Genomic DNA, 25,130 nt, shown 5'->3' on the forward strand with positions numbered 1-25,130 from the left:
CACATGCTGCTGCATCAGTGCTGTGCTCAGAAGATTTCAGGCTCTAGAGTGATTGTGACACTGCATCCCATATTCTTCAGAGTGATATTATGATGTGGTTATGACATAATTGAGGCATTTGGTACAAGACAGGTCACATGAGGGGTCATTGGAAAAGTTATGATTTGCTGACTGTGATTATCCTATTTGTGTGCATGTATCATTTTTGTATCTAAAGTTATGAATATTGACTATGTATCTGTAGTTCAAATGTGCTTACTCTGGGTAACACCCAGAACTAGCCTTTCAGGTACAACAGTGAAAATGCAATGGACCTTGGAAGAACTTAACCTTCCTGGAAACATTCCAGGCAGCCTGTAAGTAATGTCTGCTATGACTCAGCAAGGTATGCAAGGGCACGTGACCAGGTCACATGACTCTGGACTCCATCTTGGGCTGTCTGTATTTTTTCCACAAACTGGTCTGGGAACCAAGTTTAAAACAAAGGGTTCCAGTGACCTACGCTAAAACTATATAAGGCAGGGAGTGACATCATCTGGTGTTCTTCACTCCCCACACAAGAAGACACCTGAGGAACAAAGACTGAACAGGGGGAAATGCTGGACCCAAGCTAAAGGAATTTCTATCCTGTCTATGAAAACCTGGGATCCCAACCTGCAAAGCAAATGCAGCTTGTCCCTTACGAATCTGCAAGCCTGCTTATACTATCTCTTGGGGTGAGAAACTGCTAATTCATATCCTATCTAACAAATTAAAACAAAGCTTATTTGCTAGGTAATCTGCTTTGATCTGTTTGTTGTCCCTTATAATCACTTAATTAGGGCTGTCAAGCTATTAAAAAAATTAAGCATGATTAATCATGCTGTTAAACAATAATAGAATACTATGTGGAAAACATCCAATATATTTATATAAAATCTCAAATATATTGATTTCAGTTACAACACAGAATACAAAGTGAACAGTGCTCATTTTTATTATCAATATTTGCACTGTAAAAATAAAAAAATAGTATTCTTCAATTCACTTAATACAAGTGCTGTGGTGCAATTTCTCTATCATGAAAGTTGAACTTACAAATGTAGAATTATGTACAAAAAATAACTGCATTCAAAAAGAAAACAATGTAAAATGTTAGTGCCTACAAGTCCATGCAGTTCTACTTCTTGTTCAGTCAGTCACTCAAACAAATAAGTTTGTTTACATGTGCAGAAGATAATGCTGCCTGCTTCCTGTTTACGTCACCTGAAAGTGAGAACAGGTGTTCTTATGGCACTGTTGTAGCCGGCGTTGCAAGATATTTACATGCCAGATGTGCTAAAGAGTCATATGTCCCTTCATACTTCAACCACCATTCCAGGGGACGTGTGTCCATGATGACAGGTTCTGCTCGATAATGATTCAAAGCAATGCAGACTAACGCATGTTCATTTTCATCGTCTGAGTCAGATGCCACCAGTAGAAGGCTGATTTTCTTTTTTGCTGGTTTGGGTTCTGTAGTTTCTGCAGCAGAATGTTGCTCTTTTAAGACTTCCAAAAGCATGCTCTACACCGTGTCCCGGTCAGATTTTGGAAGGAACTTTGGATGCTTAAACCTTGGATTGAGTGCTGTAGCTATCTTTAGAAATCTCACATTGGTACCTTCTTTGAGTTTTGTCAACTCTGCAGTGAAAGTGTTCTTAAAACGAACAACATGTGTTGGGTCATCATCCAAGGCTGTTATAACATGGAATATACAGCAGAATGCGGGTAAAACACAGAGCAGGAGACATACAATTCTCCCATAAGAAGTTCAGTCACAAACTTAATTAACACATTTTTTTAAACGAGCGTCATCAGGATGGAAGCATGTCCTCTGGAATGGTGGATAAAGCATGAAAGGGCATACAAATGTTTAGCCTATCTGGCACATAAATACCTTGCAATGCCAGCTACAAAAGTGCCATGCAAATGCCTGTTCTTACTTTCAGGTGACATTGTAAATAAGAAGCGAGCAGCATTATCTCCTGTAAATGTAAACAAACTTGTTTCTCTTACTGATTGGCTGAACAAGAAGTAGGACTGCGTGGACTTGTAGGCTCTAAAGTTTTACACTGTTTTCTTTTTGAGTGCAGTTATGTAACAAAAAAAAATCTACATTTGTAAGTTGCACTTTCATGATAAAGAAGTTGCACTACAGTACACGTATGAGATGAATTGAAAAATACCATCTCTTTTGTCATTTTTATAGTGCAAATATTTGTAATAAAATATAAAGTGAGTCCTGTACACTTCGTATTCTGTTGTAATTGAAATCAATATATTTGAAAATGTAGAAAAACATCCAAAATATTTAATAAATTTCAATTGGTATTCTGTTGTTTAACAGTGCACTTAAAACTGCAATTAATCACGATAGATTTTTTTAAGTAGGGCTACTGATTAATTGCAGTTAACTCATGCAATTAACTCAAATCACAATTAAAAAATTAATCTTTTGTAGTTAATAAACTTGTTTTATGTTTTAATTTAAGCTCAGTGTGCCTTTAAGTGACGCATCTGGGGGGAAAAAAAAAATCTCAGCTTGATTTAAACACAGGCTTGTTGCATTTCCTCTCCACGTTGATGGGGAGGTGAACTGGATAATAAATTCATAGTGGTTGGGGTTTTGGCCAAGGCAGGACGGTACAGCTCTGGGGTCTTGGGCTGTGAAGCTGGTGGTTATTTTGGCTGTAGCCTCTCTGTTGGTTTATGCAGTGGCTGGTCACAGAGCCTGCATGTAACTGCAGCTGCGTGTGAACCTACCTGTGTGAATACTGGAGGATGTCACAGCAGCACAGTGTGAGAGAGAGCCCCGGCTGGTGGGTCAGAGGGCTCAGTGGTACCCCAGTTCCAGGTGGCACCCCCAGGGGCAACCCATCACAGTGGTCATTTCCGTCACACCAAAATTCATCATAAAATATTATTTAAAACCCCAGCCCCAGATGTGCCATTCTGACTGTAGGGATGTCTCCTGCTGGGTGACTATCTGTTAAGGGCTGAGAGTACTTGGTGCTGTATGATCCCCGCAGATCCTAGAGTATGGCAGACACCCAATGCACGGGAGACCCAGAGGGGAGTTTGTGGTCTCTGGCTCACTGCCTCTCCTTACAGGGACCTTTGTTCCTCTCTCGCCTGCTCCTGAGGATGCAGCGTGAACAGACCCCTCAGAACCCCACGTTTTCTGCAGTAAAACCGCTCCCACCCGCAAACGCATCAAAACGGCCAACCACCAGTTTTGTGGATGCCGTTACTATGGAAACGTGGCTCTGGAGATGCTCCTCCTGACAGTGCCTGAGCCCTTGCTGTCTCTCCAGGAGGGTATTTTCCTCAGGCTGCTTTACCACCGTAACCGGAGCCCTGATATCACATGTTTCTAATTGCCAGATTCCATGGGCTCTTACGGAAGGTCATTTAGGAGACAATGGGCTCTTGACAAGCAGCGGCTGGATTATCTTCCCTGCTCTCCACAGAGGAAACCAGGCATCTTGTTTCATGTCTCGCCCTCCATGCCCTCAAACCCCAGAGGCTGTCAGAAAGGGCAGAGGTTGCCCACAACATAGAGGAAGGGCAGTTTACTGGTGCCTCAGAAGTTTGAGATCAATTCCGCTCCCTCTTCCTCCACCCCCACTCTTTTCCCACAGGGCCTGACCAGGTTGACACAAGCTCCTCGGGATGGGTGGTATCTTCCCAGGTGTTTGTACAATGCCCAAGCTCAGTGGGGCCTTGAGCAGGGCCTCCGGGCACTAAAATAGTATACATAATAATTCATTATCTCATGCATGGAACAGGTTTCCCAAGAGGTACATCTTTTACTCACAATCCCGGTTTCCTATTCAGGATATCCTTCTTCCCACATTACTTCTCGTAATCATGAATCAATCATGTGAATCTGTGTCCATCCACTTTTCCAAAAGAGGCCTCTTAGACACGGCCTAGGACTGGAACATACTGTGTGAGCCTGGGCAAGTCATTTCACTCCTCTGGGCCTCAGTTTCCTCCCTCCTCCATAAAGGGAGGATAAATACCAACCTCGCATGGATGGGAGTGAGCCAGTCTGAGACAGCATGACTTTCCAGCAGTTCTCTGATGGGTCCCATCAGTTTCTAAACAAGATATTGAGGCAAACAGATTTCTTATCCCCAGGCTATGAAACCCCCATGGCTGAGGGCCCTGTTGCCTCCAGAGGCATTTTGGCCAAGCGAGCTACATAGTCACAGATCAGCTGGGAACAATTTCCCCTCCTCTAGTCCAGGTCCAGTTGGGGCATCCTATGTTTGGAGAGGCTGCATAGGTGGTACAATCATGATATTTGCCCTATGCTTTTAGTTCCCCGCCATGTACTTCTCTGTACAAACGGAATGATTCGTACAGAATGAAAGTTACTATTTTAAACAAGTCAGAAATGAAGGCTACCCTAGCAGTGCTAGCTCTCAATTATCTGTGAGGTATCTAGGATTTTTATGCAGCATCCAAACATTTAAAACTTGGATGCCTAAAACATAGGTTCCTAAATCCATGCTTGGGCACCTAAATAAGTAGCCAGATTTGTCGGGGGTGCTGAACACTTACAAATTGCAGGTGCTCATCACCTTGTGAAGAAAAAGAACCAGCCCATTACCTATGGATTTAGAAGTCTAAGTTTAGGTATTTTAGCTTGAAAACTCTGGCTAACTACAGTACATCCTGTTTATATGCCGAACATTCATTTAATGCCCTGAACAGCAATAGATTAAAGATTGATTCAACAAATGAGTAGAAAGTGTGACATACACAACATAGCCAAGTCAACATGAGGGTGAGAATCTTGGAACTTGGTTTCCTGAGCCTTTCCTCTACTTCTCCCACACCATTATTAGTTGCCTCCTTTCTCCTGACTGAAGTCACTTCAATGTATTTTAATTTGGGGGAGGGGCTTCCCTTTAAAATAAAAAGTGACAGGAGCGGGGTTTAGATTGGGAAGGAGAAAGGAAAGCTAAAGAGAGTGTCACACAGTTGGGGCTCAGTCCTGGGAGCTACTGTGTATTTCTAAGAGGTGCCGAGCAACTTCCCCTTCTAGTCCCTTTCAGAAGCACACCACATCCTTCAAATTAAGGAGCATCTGGCCAAATCCTCACTTGGCCAAGGCTCTTGTGGACTTCAGTAGATGCTGCGGTGGTTCAACACCTCGGTGAAAGTTAGGCCACTTATTTAGGAACCCAAACTTTTACACAACCACGTTTGAAGATTTCATCTTTGATGCCTAAAGGTTTTCTACGCTGCAAGCTTTGAGCAGGGTGTCCGTCTCCCAGGAGCACAGTTGGCGAATCACAATCGGCTTGTCTACCAGGGGCAGAGAAACACCCCCACATACAAATAGGCAGCTTCACATCATGGTCAAGCCTGGGGCTTCTCATGCTATTTTGCCAAAATGAGGCCTTGATTGCAAAATCTGGATGGTGCTCTGAAGCACTTCTGGGCTTCAGCCCTGTCCCATGGGATCTAGCAATTCCTCTGGCCTGCAGTGAGGAAGACACCAGTGTCCAAAGCAAGCAACCCTTATCAGATAAGCATGGTGGCCTCAACAGCTGCTAAAGATGAGGTCAGGCAGTGAAAGAGTTAGGAACCAAGCTCCGTCCCTGGACCAGCTTCAGAGGCAGCACTATCAGCTCCAAAAAGCATCCTGTATCTCTTTCCTCCAATGGCTTGATCCCTGCCCAGCCAGAGGCGGCAGAGGAAAGAAGCTCTGAGCAGGAGTTTGTGGAGTTTGCCTTCCCTTGTGGGTTCTTTCACAAGACGGGACAGTGTGGGCTATGAACAGCAAATTGACTGCAATTTGACATCTGTTAAATGTTCTGTGCAACAAACTCTTACCAAGCGTTCAGTCTAATCCTTAAGCACCTTTCAGAATATCATACAATCTTTATGCACAGTTCAGGAGCACCAGCTCTTCATGTCCTTTCAATTCTCATTTGAAACCATCGCCTTTCTCCCTTGCCTACACATCTTAATTTCACTTGCTCAGCTATTACACCCATAGAGTGGGATAATGTGTATTATTTGTCTCTGTAACTGAGCCAACTAGAACACCATGCTCTGTTACTCCATTATTTATTTCGTTCTCTACAGCACTTTAAGAGGCACAGTTTGTATGAGACACACTTTTAGAAGATATGAGAAAATTCTAATTAATAATACAACTTCCTCCCGCCCTCACCTTTTGGGCCCCAATCCTGCTCCAATTAAAGTTAACTGCAGAACTCCAACAGATTTCAATGAAAGCAGGATCAGGCCCCAGTGTGACAATGGTTGCTGTTCCTGTTTGGAGTCAAGTTCATGCCAGCTCGTGTGGAGGTATGCTAGCTGCGTCCTAGACTCAACTGAGCTCACCAATCTTTGGACCCAAGCTAGATTTGCTCAAGGAACGTTGTTGGTAGCTTTGCTAAGATTCAGTTCTTCTAGCAATCTTAGAGATGGGCGAGACCATGGACCGACGGGTCTTGTGTTCCCAGGGTTCCGCAAGACCTGTGTTAGAAGAAACCCCTCCCATCTTCAACCTGAACCCAGGTCAGCTGGAAAAGCAGAAAGAAAGATTTGTGGAGCTGCCTTGTCTGCAACCACGTGTATTAAACAATTGTCACAAGAGTGAAAAAGGCAACTAGCTTCAATCCACAGTTATTCTACACTGAATGAGCGAGACCATAACATCCTCACATTGCTCATGCACTAGGGACAAGCCGAACCAAAGCCCTGAATCCAACCAACCCTGAGCTTTATGGTAGCATGGTCCAGTGGCTAGGGACTGAATTGAGAGTTAGGAGCATAGGCTCTGTTCCCAGTGCTGCCACCAACCTGCTGAGTGTCTTTGGGATAGTCACTTCCCCCCTCTGTACCCATTTCCCCTCTTGCCCTTTGTCTGTTTAGGTTATCAGTGCTTAGGGCAAGGTCTTATGGGCATGTACAGCACCTAGAGTGGAATTTCAAGGTGCTACTGTAATACAGCCAATAGATGCTGAATCTGCAACTCCAACTCATCTACTATTGATGGAAGAACCTCTAAAAGGTCTGGTTTACAGGACCCCACCCTCTCCCTGACCCTGCTCCACATATTCAGCCCCCTAGGATTATACAAGAACAAAGCTTCCTCCTGCTCTTTTGGGGCTGTGGCTTCAGCTGCTTCCCAGAATCAGGAAGTGCCGAAACAGGCGCAGAGATGGAAAATTGTTTTGTTTTTTTATTTCAAGTTAACCGAAGGAGCCCCAAAACATTGGTTTTGTGAACGTTTGATTTGTCAGTACTAATGTCTACATGCTTTGCACACTGATTGTGCGTTTCAAGTAGGATTTTGAAGCTTCTCTCACAAACAATACACTAAGCTTTTCACAGTGCCCCTGTGAGGTCTGCAAGTATAATCCTCTTTTCACATACAGGGTAACTAAGACAACACAGGCCCCAAGGTCACAGAGCAAGTCCTCACTCCCAGTCCTTTGCTCGACCCCTCCACACATGGCCTCTCAGAACACCCTGCCTGAGGAAAAGTTTGGGTCATGTCATTAACTGTTTCCATTCCCCCCCCCGCCCCAATTTGTCCTCTCCCCACCCCCTAGCCATCTGTCCAGGCCACACCAGCCACATGCCATGTATCATAGTCCGAACAGCAGCGGCATTGTAGAGATGCACCCTTAGCAACTTGGCTCTAGTTTTTAGGGTTTTTGTGGTTTTTTTGCTGGATCTGTGAACCCCCACCCAGGGAGGGAAATGGGGGGTGGTGGTGGTGAAATCAGATGCTCCCCCTTAATTTGGCAGCAGGCCTGGTGCATTCTTGCACCTATTTCCCCCATCCTCACTGCAGATACATGGCTGCACCTCTGTCACCTTCTTCCATCAACCTGCATCCATAGTGTATTGTCTCATGCCTTGGAATGTGTTAACTCTACCAGTTTCTCCTCTCACCTCACACCCATGTAGCTAACTATGATTCCTGAATTTCTTCCCACTTTATGCGGGTGTAAGTCAGGATCTGTGTTCTGCTGTGGTGCCAGTCTCTAAGAAAACCCAATCAAAATAAAACTTAAAGATTCCCTGCAAAACTCTCCCTGGAGGCTCAGGCAGCGAAAGGTATGCAATTGACACGAGGCTAGCTGTCGATGAGAAATGAAGTCTAATCAAAATAAGAATCACTCCTCCGTGTAACCTTCCCTGTGCCACTTCCTACATGGATTGACTTCTCTGAATATTATTCATATGTTAAGGGAGAGAGATGCTGATGCATTTCAGAGGCAGTAAGTAATAATGAGGCCAGGCTGCAAACAGATGGGCTAACAGGATAAATCCTCTCTCCGTTGATTTGATTTTATTAGTGGTATTATTGCAGGCCTTTAAAAATGCAGATTGCAATTTCCTCTCTCAAGGGGAATACTCTAATCTGCACAGTAAAGTGTAGCTACAGAGAAACCAGCGTGGAAGAAAATGAGGCCTATTGGTTACAGCATGAGGCCAAGAGTCAGCAAACTTGGGTTCTGTTCCTGACTTTGCCACTACTGTTGGCTTACCATGGGGCTGTGAGGAAGCCACCTCCCCATTTCACAGAAGGGTAAATGGAGGCAGAGAAAAAGAGAGAGAGAGAGAGAAAAGATGATGCTTACCTGGAAATTGAAAGATCTAACTAAGTGGCATGGAGAAGACACTCAGCCAAAAGGTACTACACAAAGACCCTCTACTCCCAGCTTCTCCATCGTGAACATTGAGAAGTAGTTATATTACATGAGGACCTGATCGTGCTGCTGTTCAGGCGGCCTGATACTTTTCATTTTAAGACCCTGTTTTCAGCTGCTTATAACTGTGCCAAACATTGGCCATTTCAGCTGAAATTATTCGCTCCAGGTGTTTGCCTCAAGCTGAATTAAGGTTGCATGGGGAAGCTGAATTCTGGTACTTTCCTAACTTTTGAGTGCTTAGTTTTGCAATCTGAATCATTCCCTTTTAATGTATTTTTGGTGTATTATAAAGTAGGAGGCACCCAGCTGCTCAGACGGGCCCCTCTGGCAGTTCTTACACTAATCTTCAGTCTCTCTCTCTCTCTCTGGAATCTTATCTTTGTATTTTCAATGTCTTTCTCCCTTTAACTCATTCTCTGTCCCTCACACTGTTCTTCTCATACATGTTTTGTGTAAACTAGGCATGGAAATCAGTCTCTGGGGGGCTTGGACACAGATTTTTGTTTGAAGACTCAACTTCAACAGCTTGAGCCCACCCTTACTGGCCTATTAACATTACCTCCCTGACTTCTTTCCCCTTTGGAAAGGTCCTGCTGCTTTCACTACACTGTCTCCTCCTCTGTCCAACCTGCAGGGAACTGAATTGGTCTTGTTGTTAAAGTGACAGCAACCAATCCATTATTGTTTGCGGTCCTTTACCCCTTCTCTTGGTTTAAGGCAATGCACAGTGGCTCTACCCACCAGCCATCACTGGGGACTGAACTTAGGCACTCTAACAAAGACTCGGCTCTCCACCTCTTGAATTAGAAGATAAATCTTTCGACACACAAGTAGCAGGCTACTACAGTTGCTGGTACCAGCCTCTAGGGGACACAATCCCATATCCCCATCCAGTATCAGGTCCCAGTCCTTAGCCGTATAACGTGCTTAGATGCAAAGGATGAATGCTCAACATGCCCCACCATGGCATCTGTGTTTGCCAGGAACTGTGAAGTGGCAGAAACCTGGTTAAAACTCACTGAGGGCAGAGGCAGTGGGAAGCCCTGGAGTACACTGCTGTAAGTCTCCCTAAAAAAATATGCTCTAGCTCAACCTTAAGATATGATCTTTGTGCTGGAATTACTGGGTGAAATGTTTAGGCCTGTGTTATGCAGGATGTCAGACTAGATGATCATAATGATCCCTTCTGGCCTTAAATCTACGCATACTAGGACTATTTATTCCATTAACAGGGGACACGGAGTGCAGCCTGAGAGAGGTAGATAATAATCCACTTGACCTCTCCAGTAGGTGTCCTAGGGACAAACATACTGCTTTTTCTAAATCACATGCTTTTGTTTGCATTAGGGCAGGTGCCTCCAAACTGCAGAGTCAAGAGCACAAAGACTGGAGTGCACAGAGGGCAAAGTCCTGATGAAAGCAATTGTCATTATAAGAGACCTGGAGTCCTAGAGGTAATTAGAAATGAGAAGTCAAAACACAATACTGAGTGCCAACCCTCTTGCCAGCTCCCTAAGACCTCCCCAACTTGGGCAAGTGCCATGCCCTTCCCATCAGATCATTCCAGGAAAGGAGAGGTCATGAGGGGCGCATGATATCACATGACACCAAGCAGATCGGTTACACCATTTCCCTGCACTTGCAGGTGCAGAGACTCATTTATGAGTAGGATGAAACTCCATGGACCTAAGGGTGCTCACGCCAGGGATGATGAACTGGGTCTAAAATCTCTGGGTGGATGGTAGTTTGTTCTGTTTACATTGGCAACTGGGTAGCTGGAAATCCTGATCTCAGCTTGGTTTAACCCCAGGTTTAACATGGTCAGAAAGCATGAATTGCTAAGAAATCCTGCAGGAGGGAAGAGGTGAGCTACAGGAGATGAGGAATAGAAAGAATCATCTTAACCCAGACGTGCTCAGAGGAGCCACCTCCACTGAGGAGGGCTTGAATAAGACTATGTTAGTCACCAACAGACTGCTTTGCCAGGGCTTGTGAGAGATGATTACCAAGTTCCTGCAACAACAAAACCAACTTCTCACAACGAGACCTCTCTTCCTTAGCCACAAAGTGGGACTAGCCCCAGCTATTATTATTAGAATGAAGGTTGCTACTTTCAAGGTCTTTCACAGAAGATAATAGCAAACCAAAATGTTTTGGGGTCTCTGCCCCTTCAGGGAAACAGGCCCCAGACATAGGGACATCAGCTCCCCTTCACCACAAAGTCCCCCGTCTCAGCAGCTCAGCATGGAAGGCAGGCAACCCAGAGTTCTATTCCTGGCACTTCAGCTGCCTTGTTGTAGGGCAAACCATCCCAGCTCTCTGTCAGACAGGGATAACGATGCTTATTTACCTGTCTCGTAACAGCAGCAGCACCATGGTGATTATTAGTGGATATTAATAGAGTGCTTTAAAGAAACCAGATTAGCAGAACCTGCTATGAAGCACCATTTCCAAGTGTGAGAGGTGGGCTAGAAGTCCTAAGGATGGAGGGAAAATTGTTCACCAGAAGACACTGGTGATTTCCCCTATAAAGGAGCCGGAATCCAAGAGTTAGAGGGCCAAATTCAGAGTCAGCGAAGTCAATGGAGTTGCACCAGGGTTCATACCAGATCTGTTCATGCCTGCAGCAGGCTCCCTTTGAATACAATCCATTGCACTCCTTCCTTGATCGCCTGGAACAGCTGAGAAACAATGTCCTCTGCACCCCTCCTTTGCTCACACCATGATGTAGGCTTGCAATGTGGGGCCAACCATGCCTCATGGTCCAGTAAAAAATACTGAAAAGACTACTGGGGGAAGAAGGTGCCTCAGGGGTAGCCCTTTCAAGTCTGCACTATCCGATTAAAATATTCTCTAGGGCACTGCTGATCCTGCCAGCTGGAGGTCCCATGGTTTTGTGATGTGGAGCCCTGTCCAGCAGCAAGCGAACTCACACTCAGGATTCATGTAGCCCAGAACACCAAACAGCCGCGACTTTGGGTCACTGACAGCCTGATTTGCGTTTGCACCACTGACCTGCAAGGGAACACCTTGATATCCTCTATAGAACTAATCCCCCCAAACCACCCATGTCCTTTAGCTTTAAGCCTCTAAATAGACCCCTTAATCTGTCAGTGCCTGGGTGTGGGACACCCACCCACCTTGCAATGACATAGGGCTTGTTGCCACCTCATGAGCAATATTTTCTATCACCTTGGTTTCCTGCTTCTGTATTTGAGAAGCCAGTTTGATACAAATAGACAGGACGCAACAGCCGCTTTCTGCAGTATGGAGTTAGATGGGCACCTAAAATGCAAGGCGTGTCACCAGCTGAGGGGCAGCTCTCCCTAACCTGGTCATGGTGCTGTAGTAGAATTCACACCAGACTGCAGTTTTATCCCTTGTGACCGTACAAGAGATCAGCCAGGGGCCCAGGGTTAGTCCTTGCAGCAGGTTTTCACGGGGGTCTATCCCTGACAACGCTCGGGGGGGGGGGGGTCCCAAGGCAGCACCCTTTCCCAGTGTAAAGGTTTTCATCAGACATATCAACATTTCCATCAGGAGAAGGAGCTTGCTGTTCCCCCAGATTTCAGGGATATGCCCCCATGGCCCCTTCATGCCGCCATTTCACTCCCCACCCTGAGTGCGAGCTACTTGCTGTCAGAGGGCAACCCTGACTGGAGCATCTTACAGCAGCAGGCCACAGCATAAAACACACACACACCTACCTTCCTCAATTTCCCCTCTTAGGTAACTCAAGGACTCCAGACCATGCTCTCTTGCCTCTTCGTTGGGGCTGGTTTATTACAAGAACGCAGTATAAACAGTACAAAAACTAAGCCCCAAAACATAATCCGTTTCTCACCCCAGCACAAGTAGTCCTTAGTCACATATCCCCTCAGCCATTGACGTGACACATCCCGTATTCCAGCACCTTCTGCCACACCTGGTCTGTTGGTCAGTCATCTCTATCCCTCTGCCAGGACAGCTATCCCACTGGAGTGCAAACCCACTCTTCCCAGTGGGCAACCCCACAGCTTCTCTGCTGGGAGCTGATCCTCACCAGGGGAGGATCCCTTAGTCCCCCACCCCTCTCACTGTTCCCTGAGCTCAGCTCTCCAGCAAGGAGACAGCAACTAGTAGCCCCTGGCCTATGCCCCTCTCTGGCCCTCAGCTTCTGCTTTCCAGCTCCGAGCCAGCAAGTAGCTCCCTCTGCTGCTGCTGCTCCTCCCCACTTCAGCTCTGGCTCGAGGAGGTCAGCCAGCAAACCCCTCTTGCTGCTGTCCTTGCCTTTAGCCTTCCCCCAAGAAACCTGCTCTCACCTGCCCCTCCTCCTGACTCTCACTCAGGAAGTTCTGATTCACCAGGTCGCTAGGTCTGTCTGTATCGCCAGGGAGGTAGGTGGCTCCATCCATCTCTCTCTGATTCTTCCTGGTTCCCAGGTGCTGCCCTGCCCTCTTAAGAGAGCAAATGGGAACACCTGTTCTACCACAGGGAGCTGGACCTACTTCGTTTATTGGATCCAACCACCCCATGACATTTCTGCCAGCCACGTTCCCCTGACATGTGCCCCCTACAGAGAATTCCACTGACTTCGTCTCTCTGCAAACCTGCACTGCCTTCCCCACCCCCGGGCACTGCGCACACCCCTCCTTGTAGAAACACTGCTGCGTATCACGTTCCCCCCAGAGACTCAGTCCACCACATTCCCCATAAACCCCACTAAGGAGAGACTGCTGCTGACCACTTCTCCTTACCCCTCCACACCCCCAAAGAGGCACTGCCTTCCAAGTCTCCTGTGCCTCCCAGAGACTCCAGCTGACCATGTTCCTCCTTACCCTGGTTGCTGTCCCATCCAGTAAGTCCCATTTGCACAGGTTCCTTTGCCTGTGCCCACCTCCTACAGACTTCAGGCTCTTCTAGCACACAGCTTCCCATGATTCTCCTTCCTAAGATGTCGGTATTTCAGAGGGTCCCCCCCACAAATGTAGTAGCTTGCATTCTCCCACCCCCCCATTCCCTCTAACCCAAGATAAATCTGTTGTTTCCTTCTCATATCGCTAAGGTCTCTGGCCTCAATGTTTGCAAGACCTCCCAGTTCAGGAACATCAGCAAAGCTGATTAATATGCTCTTTACTCTACTGCTTATTGCACATGGTTACCAGTCTCCCTCTGGACATTTAGGCTTTTAATGAAACAGTCTTAATATTTGCTCCATTATTTTACTAGGGAAGGAAGTTAGGCTTACCATAGACTAACTGGCAAGATTGAGTCTTCTCTCCTTTCTAGGCACTCAGTGGCATGTTTACTTCTTTTTAGTCCTCTCCTATCGCCTCCATTCTCCATCCTTTCCCAGAAATATTCAGCAAGAGCAGCATAGCAAGCTCATTAGCTCCTTCCCCACTCACTCCGTGACCTGTTGGTTTGACATTCACACCTTCTCCAGATAGTCCCCTTACCAGCTTTTCCAGCTGCAGCTATTTTCAGCAGTTTATTACTCCCTGGTTTTCTTTTTTTTTAAAATGGTTAAAAGACATTTATAAATGCTTCTCCTTCTAATTCTTTTTAACAGCCTGCTGTCTGTGGGCTCCTCAGTCAGTGAGTCAGCCCCTTTTGGATGTTTCTATAGCACCTGCTTACTACAATAGCTAAGTTCTGCTGGTATCTCATTGGTAGCATCTGGCACCTACATGCCCCTCTCTACTTCTAAGTGGCAACTTCCACACCTGTTGCCTATAAGCATGTTCTTGTCCTTATGCTCACCTAAGACTCACTGACAATGTTCTGTGACTGCCTCTTCCCAGCTACCACGGGCAACTTCCCACAGCTACATCACCATCCACTGAGATGCTCCTGGACAACCCCCTTTGTCTCCACTCTCTCTCTGACTCCCAGCAGCCCTTACACCTACCCTCCCCTTTCACTAGTATTTAGTGCACAGCTTTGCCCTGTAGGTCTGCACTGAACACTCCCCCGACACATCACCTCAGCAATTTCCTGCACCAGTGACCCCTCCAAAATCACCATGGCGACTTCCTGCACCTATGCCCTGCCCAAAATCACCATGGCAACTTCTTGCACCTGTGGCCAAAGTCCTCCTCACACAACTGCCAAACATCCCCTGAAATCTCTCTGCAATTGCTCTTCTGTCCTGGATCTTGTTATATCTACCCTCCTTCCTTTCCTTCCCACCCAGAGACATGTCCACCACCCCGTTGGCTCTTTCTGGGGCACAGCATCTCCCAGTTTTCATTCTGAAACCAAATGTTGAGGGGCAGGGGATCTAGAGAGTCTGGTATAATTTATACCTCCTTCACACCTCCTCAGGGCCTAATACCAGACTCAGTTCCTTGTGGGTGACTCCATTTGACTTCCTCTCATTTCTCCACTGACCGGAGGTCAAACTGAGTTGCATGGGGAGGGAAAGTACCCCTACTCTGAGGCTAGACTGGTACTAAGGGACTGCAAAGCAGCCATATTGCCTCCCCGTTCAAGACTTCTGGCATAGGAGGCCTCCCTGGCAGACATAAAGCTGGGATTTTAGGGGACATGCCAGAGGGGACATGTCAGAGGACCGAGGAGGCATGCCCAAGGACATTCCTAGACCTCAGCTGTTCTCAGGTGGCACAGTAGGTCATTGCAGCTAAGACACAAGTGAGAGCAGCTTACCAATGGAGAAAGGATGGTTCTGTGATTAGGGCACTAGACTAGTGCTTGGGAGCCCTAGATTAAGTTCCCTGACCTACCATAGTCCTCCTGTGTGAGGCACAAGCCTCTTTGTGCCTCAGTTCCCCATCTATACCATGAGGTAATAGCACTGCCCTGCCTCATAAGCAGTGCTGCCGGATTAAAGAATTCTGGGGCCCTGTGCTCTATGGAAACTGCCCCTGCACACACCAGACTCGTGATGCTGTGACCTGGCATGTGGGGGTCACAGTGCCACTCAGGTGTGGTCTGGTCACCCCTCGTTCATGACAGAGGGGCAGGCAGGCCAAATTTGAGTGGTGTTGCAGCCTGAAAAAACAAGGAGACCGGTGGCACCTCAAAGACTAACAGATTTATTTGGGCATAAGCTTGCAGCCTGGCAAGCTGGGTCACAGCGCCACTTTTTTGCTTTTTTTCTGGTGGTCGGGGGCCCCCCTGAGATGGGGACCCTGGGCAAATGCGCTGAGTGCACCTTGGTTAATCCAGGCCGACTCACAGGTGTGTTGTGAGGATACATATATTATAGATCCTGTCCTGAAGCACTCTGAGATCTACTGATGATAGGTGCCGTATGAGAGGTAGGAATTAGTATCCCTGAGTCCAACCCTGAATAAAAAAGGGGCAGCCCCAATGGGTCCCTGTGTGTGTAACTTACACCACCTTAGACTCCATAGACTAAATTCATCCCTGGCTAACTCAAGCGAAGACTGAAGTTGCACCAGGGATGAATTTGGCCACATTAGACTCTCTCATACCCACTGCCTGAAGCATAACTTACAGCCCCTTCCGCATTACCTCTGCAAGTGGCCAAACAGGTTTTGCCATCGGCTGCCCGGGGTGCAGGCTCAGACCCTATGTTTGCCTGCAATTGCACCATTTGACAGCAGCTATCTCAGAACTGCAGATGAGAGATTTCACTTGCTTTTACCAGAGAAACTCTGCAGCCAGGTGCAAGTCCCCTGTGCTAGGATGCGCTGTCATTAACATTGCCTTATTCCACACAGCAGGTTTTGGGATAGTTTTTACAATGGTTTTTTTTTTTTTTTCCTTCCCAAACAGGCAGGTTTTATAAACCAGAGCAGCTGTTCCAAGGGTGAGAGGAGAAGGGACTGTACAGTCTCCAGTCTGAGATGACAGCTCTACTCAGCAGGAAGTTGCTTTTATTAAAATATTTTTTTGAAAGCATCCATCATGCCTTTTGCAGAGCCTAGGCGACCACAGACACTGCACAAAGCAATGGCTGTTTACAAAGTGCCAAGCACCGTTGTTGGCCTCTTTACAACTAATCAGTAGTAGCAATAATTATTATTTTTAACACTGTGAGCTGTGCCAATGGATGTGGTTCTTTTGTGGTGTGCGAAATACACTTCTCAAGGTGTGATTAATTTTTATGGTCATAAGCGTAAGGCAGAAGCGTCCAAACTTTATGACACTGAGGGATGTGTTGGCAATTAGCCAGCAGCCCTTGGACAGCACCTCATTTGCATGTAAATTTACATCTATTTAACTTTAAAAAATCCACACACCACCATAATATTTATAGCGTTGCTGGCAGGTGAACGGAGACTACTTGATGTTTTAGTTCAGCGGCTGCTACACACAAACTGCAGGTGACTGGTTTTGTCTTCACACTGTATGGAAAGGGCAGCTGCAGAACCCCACCAGAAGTGTTTCACCCAAGAGCTACACTTTGAGGTCTCTGATCTAAGAGAAATATTTTGTGACTAATAATTATATTTATAGACTAATAATTAATTTAACTTCCCACGAACAACTGTGCATTGCTAGTCTGAGCTATTCCACAACAGCTGTGCTGCACCCCAGACATGGCTGCGTTTCAGTGCTGGATGACATGTTATTTTAGATGTCTGACTAACTCACAAGCCTGCTGTGAGGCTTAAGCTAGGGCCCAATCCTGCACACCCTTATTTGTGTGAATAAGCTTTACTGATGATGTGTGTTGTCCTACTAAAATCAATGGAATTGCTCGCATCAGTGAGAATGAGACTTTGCAGGATTGGGCCCTTCATGTTTGCCAAGTACTCTGAGATCCTCAGATGAAAGGCAAATGTGATAGATAGCCTGATCCTGTAATGGGCTTCACATGGGCACGGAGGTCCACCTGCACGGAGTTCGTTATAGGATTGTATCTACAGTTCACCTCTTTCAGTGGGTGCAGGATTGGGCTCTATTATTCTTAGGTCTGATTGGGCCTGACTTGTGCTGTGTGTGCCAGGAAGTCGTTTTCTCCCCCTCTCTCTTTTCATTCTCTCTGCAGCTGCTTCTTTCATTTCTCTCTCTTTTTTTTTAAATCAATAATTTACAAGAGTTTGTAAAGAATTCCCATTAGAAGCAAGGCTGGGGGTGAGGGTGTCTTTTAAGTTGTCAGCCCCGCTGGGGCACAGAATCCACCAAGATTTACATTTGTGCAAATATTCAATTAATTGTGTTTGAATAATGCAGCCCTTGACGCTCAATCAATAAGAGAGGATTATAGATTCTCTCATCATCTTTAGAGCTTAATATCCTCCCTTTCTATATTTACTGTTGCTCAGACATATTTTCACAATATGTTCTACACTTGGCATAATTTCCTGCCAATTAACATGCTTCCAGATTCCAAAGTGCATCTTTTACAGATGTTTACATTCACATTTTCCATTTAAAGATGCCTGTGACACGGAAGTGTCCACAAAATGAGCTGACACGGCCTCCTCACCACTGACACAATTGCTTTTGTGCTATTATAGTAATATTTTAATGCCATCTCCTGAAAAACCATCAGAGCCTTTCAACCACCAATTGACAAGCCTACTTGTCTTGAGAATAGGAGCTCTTTGTTCCCGTTTCACAGCCATCCCCTCTGCATAATCCTCTCACAGTGTATTGTCCACAATGAAAAAAGGCTACACAACAGAAACCGCTCACACAATTGTTAAAGAGAGAGGGGGGGAAAAAAGAAAGAAAGAAAAGGGGAGAGGGAATAAATAGAATTAATATATTTTTCAAACATATAAAAAGAAAGAGACACTTTGCTATGATCAGTACAGTTTTGGAGGCAGGATAATATTTTTTCCCTCTGTATTGTTCCCACCCTGCCCCTACCTCTCAAATGTCCCTGTTTTGAAGGAGGCCGCTCATATTAAGTCTAAAGGTACCTACAGCTGCACAGATCAGCCACGTCCTCTCTTTTAGTCTTGAAAGTTATTTACCTTGGTTTTTTTTTTTGTTTTGTTTTTTAATTGCAAAGCTGAGGCTGTAGAAAGAGTTTGTTACACTGAAGCGATGAATTCCTTGGCATGGAAAGTTTTTTGCATCAATTATTTTGTGTCCCTCATTTGGGGCCTCGCTCACATGTTGCATCCCACAGTCAGATTGAGAGATGCCCCTCTTAGCTCTTCTTGTTGAAATTACAATTTTCTTAACACCACCCTCCGTAAATTTCGCTTCCTAGCTGGGGCAGTTCTTTGGTGAAAGGAGGAATCTCAAACATGGCATTACACACACACACAAAACCCCCAAACTCAGTAAATACGAATTCTTATTAACACCACAACCTAGCTGTCAGAGTGCTTTTCCTCCATTGATATCAGGGTGCTAATCCTGTGGCAGCAGCCACTACAATAATGACCCATTTGTAGGCATCTTCATGTTTTATTATTTATATAGTGGTAGGGCCTAGTAGCCAACTAGAGTGGAGCCCCATTGCATTAGGTGGCATACAAACCTATCAGGAACCATTGCAAATAACAACTCAATTCACATGTGCGAGTCAGACCCATGCACCTTTGTATTACTATTGTTATTATTCTAGAATTATGCTTCTTAGTATCAATTGCCATTGTTCAGTGACTGACAGTCCTGAGTTACCCTCCTTGGCCCTTTTGCCCTGGCTGTTACATCTGTCTGGGTCACTCACAGCCCTCATCTCAATGCATTCAATGTTATGACACCAGATCTCAAGAGTCTTACCAACAGACCCAGCAATGCTCCCTGAAGCAATGGATTGTGAGTTCTGGTAATAATCCAAGAAAGCCTCTTGCTGGCAAAGCTGGGAAGAGAAGTTGTGTTGGTTTTGCAAAACCAAAAGCAGGAACAGTTTGGATCCAGGTGCCATTTAATCTGAGCCCCCTCCCTTCCCTCAGCCCAAGGTCAGGGAAGAGGAACTGGTTTATGGCTCTGCTTTGGCCCAGCTCTAGTAATAATCCAAACAAACATTCTCTTCCTACATCCCCCAGCCCTTCCTCCTTCACCCTCGATAGAGGTTCCAGCAGCAGGCATTTTATTGTTCGACCCACTTGGCAACTGTTGGAAGTTAGGGATACCAAGTTAAAGCATGGTCAGGTTTCCTCTGCAGTGAAGGGGACAGGGGAAGTAAGCACAAGGATCCTGAGGGGTTGTTTTGTTTTGTTTTGTTTTTTGGTCTTTCAAGTAAATCCTCCTCCTTGCCAGTAGTGAGTTTTCGTTTGTTTGTTTTTCAATACATCAGGCAGGCAGTTCTAAGCAGGCAGGAATGGCTGGTGGATTTGCTGTTGTGTAATGCCATCCAAGAAGAGACTGGCACAAAGATGGAGATTTGTGTGTGTGTGTGTTGAAATGAATCAGTGACGACTACCAAACCAACACACCCAACCCATCAGGGTCCATTTAACTTTCCCCTAGGGAGCAATAATCACAAGTCCTCCATATGCCCAATTCCCTATTAGCCTCAGTATGAGCAGAAAGTACTTCCAGCATGGGCCAGCTTGACATTTCATTAATTTCTTCTTTCCTTGACATTCCCCCAGTGACCACCTAACACCTCATTCTGAGACAGACATATGCAGCCTTAGCGTTCGGGCTGAAACAGATCTCACTGGATGGTACAGGCACAAAAACAAGACAAGAGATAGTGATCAGACACAGGAATGGACTGTTTTGTTTTTTATTGTACATTGCAGAAATAGCCCTGTGTCGTGGATAAAAGTGCAACATACACAATATTTAAGAAAAGAAAAAAATAAAACCCTTCTTGAGGTCTGTCTTTCAAAGTTGCAAACAAAAACAGTAAAATATTCCCTCACACAAGAGGCTATTTTTTTTGCACATATCATGCAAAAAAAAAAATGTAAAAGAAAACTCAGAAGATATTTTTCTATATATATAGATGTCTAGATATCAGTAAAATCCAGTAGAGAGCCCTATATAAAGAACAGAAAAGACACCAAAAGTGCTACTTTACATAGACTCAAAGAGCACTAAATAAGAAAGGAAAATAGACTGCCATTTGGCATCTCAAGATATTTGGCACTCTTGTGATTACATTGGATTTTTTTTCGTTCCATTTTCTTAACACAGTCTATTAAAGAGAATAAACTGCCACAATATAGGGAAAAACCAGAGACTGCCCACACTACAGACTGCATGGTAGTTAGAAAAAGCTGAGCATTTTTATCTGTTTTACATATAAAATTTGTCCATTTGCGCTAACTTGAGCAGTTGCTCACAGCAACAAAGTAATACAAGCTTTAAAAAATAAAACAATAATTCTTCCTATAGTTCATTCCTTATAAAAGTTTTTTCACACATTCCATCGATACGTTAAAATGTGACTAAAATGAAATATATATATATATAATTTATATAGAATTTTTTTAAACATCCAAGGACATCAACATAAAAAAACCCAATGGAAACTGATAGCATGTTACATCCAAGTGCACGGAATCATTTTTGCAAGATTAAATAATGTAAACAAGGTGCTCATTTGGAACCACCATGACCAGCAAAAGGTACCAGGGTCTGAAAACACTGTGTTTTGCTGCATTGTTCGAAGTACTTTAAAACCCAGATCTAGAATTGTGCAATATTCATCATATAGAAAAAAGAAACGACTAGTAATTTAAACAACATAGCTGCAACTGATACACTTTGATTTATTACTGTTTGTGGGTTGGGTTTAAGATTTCTTTTATTGTTTGTGTTTCTTTTTTGTGGATTTTTGTTTTGTTTTGCACATTACTTAAACCTTCTTCCTTTTTGCACCTCTTCTGTCTCCAAGCCTGATGTTAAGATACAATTTGCTGATGTGCATTGCGGATTGCAGGCTGGTAATGAAGGATTTCAGAGTGCTTTTTTTGTTTGTTGCCAATAATGTGTTACATTGTAAATTATTTTTCCCCTTTACTCAGTGTCTCTGGGAGGGAATTAAACACCAGGAGGTGCCTTTTCTGAAAGATTTTTCAGCACATCATCAATTCTATCATCTTCAATGACAACTGTAAAGCAGAAAAACAAAATGATGAATACATTGTAGCTTCCCTTGTCCGTCTGTCCCCGGCGCCGTTGCATGAATTCCCCTGGTACTGCAATTTGCCCCCCCGAAACATGTATGGTTCTACAGAGTCTCTCTACCTAACGTCCAAGGCAACACTGAATTCCAATACACACACACATATGGTTATTGCAAATGATTTTGTTTAAATAACATCAAAGTCAGGGAAACATGAGTTTAACAGAGAAAAGAGTATGTCCATTCAGCAATTTCCTGCTATTTAAAGAAAAGTGATACCATTGCAAAGAATTAAATGCAGTGGATAATGTTACACACTTAACCCAGTGTTTTCAAGGTCACCAAACACTTGGTCGCTAGGGTTAGGTTGTCTAAAACAACTGATAGTGTAGTTTCCACGATATGCATCTGAGGAAGTGAGCTGTAGCTCACGAAAGCTTATGCTCTAATAAATTGGTTAGTCTCTAAGGTGCCACAAGTCCTCCTTTTCTTTTTGCGAATACAGACTAACACGGCTGCTACTCTGAAACCTGTATTTTTTAAATCGACTGGGCTAAGTTGTAGCTGAATGGCACTCATCCCCTCTGAAATGAGTTGCAGGATCTCTCAGCTCTCTAGATGTCAAGAGACACTTCCAGGTTAGCTATGTTGCGACTATTGAGATCACCTGAGATTTCTTTGTCTCTAATAGGGACAGGGGTTTAGGACTCTTTAGGGTTTCTATCATAAACATGCAATGTGGAGAAGGAGAGAGAAGAAAACATCTTTTTAGCTGCCAGATGACCTTCCCTCTCTCCCATGAGTACCTACAGGATCTGCTGCAGTTTTTTCCACTCCTCTTTGCCACTCCATGCAGACTCAACACCTCCCCAACAGCATTTCGACTTGCAAGAAGGAATTCTGCGACCAAGACTCAGACTTGGATTTGGTACATTTAAACTAGGCAGAGAACTACATCGCCCTCCCGCCCCCCCCCCCAAGTACACACAATTTTTTTTTAACTACAGGGATGTGTTCAGGTCTCTAAAGAAGTGAAAATGCTGCGGGGGAGGTGCTGAGTGTGCTGTGAGTGGCAAAGAGGAGGGGAATCGCTTTGGATCTGCTCACCTAAGCTGTGGGGTAAAAAAGACCCACCGGTTTACACGGCTAAGTGAGCAGATCCCAAGCCGCATTTATTCCCCCGACACACCATATTGATCACTCCTGTGCCCAGAGCAGGCACACAGGGGCAGACGGAACTACACTCGTGCCCGGTCCACGCTGCCCTGGGATTCCCCCCCCCCCCCAGCAGGCTGGAGAGCCTGACCCCTTACTCAGCACGTCGACCCGTTCAGCGCTGCGGAAAAGCCCTTCCTAACCCCGCAGCCTTGTTCTCCCCCAGCCAGGCTCGAGTGGCCGCCGCCGCCCGGCTTCGGATCCCCCCTCTCCCCGCAGCCCCACCTCCGGACGCCTGCCTGGCTCCCTGCCCCGGGGGGCACCTACGCTTTGCAGGGCGCCGTATGGGGCAGGCTCCTGGCCAAGCAGGTGTGAAACCTGGAGGCCAAAGGGTGTGTGTGGGGGGGGGGACTCCCAGGGTGGGTTCGGCGCTGCGAACGGGATGGAAACCATCAGGACTCGGGGCGAAGTGACTCCGATTCCGAACAGCCGCGGGAAAGGGAGCGGGGCGGGCTCGGGGGAGACCCCCCACCCCACAGCTGGGGGCTGCAAGGCTTTAGGAAAAGGGACGGGGGGGGGGACGATCGGGGACTTACCTCTCTTGCTCCTGCCGATCTGCCCCAGCTTGGGGGGCCTCTTACTCTGCCCCCCGGCGAAGAAGTTGCTGGTGTCCTGCAGGCGGCAGGTGAAGGAGATCTGCCCCACCTCCCCGCCGTCCCCGTAATGCCCCAGCTTGTCCTCGCCGTAGGGCAGCACCTCCGACATGGTCTGGCCGGGCGGGTCCGCTGCCCCCGGTCCTCCGCCCGCTCCTGCTGGCTCGCAGCCGGCAGACAGGGTCGCCGCTGGCCCGGCAGCCCCGGCCCGGCAGGGGAAGCGGCGGAGCGAGGCGGCTCCCTTCTCCCGACTGGGCTCAGCAGCGGCCCGGCCCCAGCCACATCCTCCGGCGGCGGCGCGAGAGTGGCCGCCCGGCTGCCGGGCGAGAGGAGGCGGCGGCGGCGGCTGGAGCGAAGCGGGGCGGGGGCGGGGGGCGGGAGTCCGGAGTCCTTCCCCGCGCCGCTGCTGGGGGCTCCGGCGGGCTGGGGGGGGCAGAGAGATCCCGGGAAGAGGAGCAACGTCACCGAGGGCAGAGCCCGGCTGCCGCGCGCGCGGGTTGGGCTCTCCCCCTGGGGGGGGGGGGGGCTCGCCCCTCCCTCTGCAGCCCCCGCCCCAGGCTCGCCGGGCTCCGCCTCCCCCGCCCGGGTGCTTTCCCCGCTGGGCGCCCGAGGGCTCGGGCCGGCTGCTGGCTGCCCGGCTTTGCCCTTCCCTGCCCGAAGCCTCCCCTCACCCCGCCCCCGCCCTGTGCTCTCACCACTGATCCTTCCTCCCTCCTCGAGGGAGAAACAGAGCCCGGCCTCCCGCCTGCCAGGCAGGGCTTAACGGGGGGCCCCTCTGGGCCTGGCTCATCAGTTATGAATGTAAGAAAAGAAATAAATATTACTTGAGCCCCGCCACCTCTTTCATTACAAATTAAGCACTGCTCCCAAACCCCCTGGGCAAGGCCACCCTTCCTCTCCTCCACCAGCTTGCCTCTCTGGTTTTCAGCAGCAGGGCACAGTCTCTGCTTCTGCCTCTAACCCCCCCACCCACCCCCCATACACTGCAGCATTCTTGTTTTTCTGGTGCACATCCCCTGCTCCCTTGATTTCTTGGAGCACCCCTCTTGCAGCAGAGTGGAGGAGGGGTGCTTTCAGCAACAAGATGGAGTGGAAGGTACAGAGCCAGCAAGCTGCCAGGTGCTCTGCTGAAAAGGCAAGGGCTGCTGCTTTAGTCAATGTATTATCATTGTTCATTATTTTGGAGGAAATCTCCCCCCCCTCCCCCAACACCCCTTGCTGCTGTGATCTCCAAGAAAGGGTGTGACAACTGCCTTTCTCCCTCTGAGTACTCTGGTCTGGGTCAGTCTCCTTGATAAAGGGGCAGGTCGATGTTTCATTGGCTCCCTTTAAAAATCTAAGGAGTATTTTGAACAGCTTCTGACCAAAAGCCTCAGTACTGAGATTAACATCAGAGAAACACTGAAAGAAGGGACCTAGATAATCTAACCTGATCTAGCCAGGTATTTGGACTGCTCATCAAATGGGGAAGGGACCAGTGTCCCCCAATCCCCATGCTCTTCCCAGTCCTAGGGAACTAATTGTATAGTACATGCCTATCTGAGCCTTATAGACTACCTCAGCTCATCACTCCTGAGCCAGCAGTGCCCTCCGGCAACAATTCCATTTATAGTCTATCTCTGGCATCAAGGTAATTATCTTTTTTCTCCCTCA

General features: G+C 46.7%; 1 protein-coding gene and 1 long non-coding RNA gene across 2 annotated transcripts; one reads left to right on the plus strand and one right to left on the minus strand.

Moving 5' to 3' along the window:
• Window positions 1–433: 433 nt before the first annotated feature.
• On the plus strand, window positions 434–16,783 carry LOC311532705. The gene is made up of 3 exons (XR_014714435.1): window positions 434–716; window positions 10,062–10,168; window positions 16,458–16,783. It is a non-coding gene; the product is annotated as an uncharacterized lncRNA (long non-coding RNA).
• A 3,740-nt stretch (window positions 16,784–20,523) lies between these two features.
• Window positions 20,524–23,952, minus strand: CAMK2N1 (calcium/calmodulin dependent protein kinase II inhibitor 1). The gene is made up of 2 exons (XM_084651849.1): window positions 23,421–23,952; window positions 20,524–21,655 (listed from the first exon to the last, which is right to left on the minus strand). The coding sequence occupies exons 1-2, from the start codon at window positions 23,587–23,589 to the stop codon at window positions 21,585–21,587; spliced, it is 240 nt and encodes a 79-aa protein (XP_084507975.1). The 5' UTR covers window positions 23,590–23,952; the 3' UTR covers window positions 20,524–21,584.
• Window positions 23,953–25,130: the final 1,178 nt, after the last annotated feature.

The sequence above is a fragment of the Lepidochelys olivacea genome (genome assembly GCF_965140295.1).
Source record: "Lepidochelys olivacea isolate rLepOli2 genome assembly, chromosome: 18".
NCBI classification, from domain to species: Eukaryota; Metazoa; Chordata; order Testudines; family Cheloniidae; genus Lepidochelys; species Lepidochelys olivacea.

Bases quoted from the DNA above. Each gene is read 5' to 3' on its own strand.
- CAMK2N1 (XM_084651849.1), bottom strand. From the start codon at position 23,589: ATGTCGGAGGTGCTGCCCTACGGCGAGGACAAGCTGGGGCATTACGGG. The intron at 21,656-23,420 runs GTAAGTCCCCGA...TCTGCTTTACAG, and splicing joins GATCGGCAGGAGCAAGAGAG to TTGTCATTGAAGATGATAGA.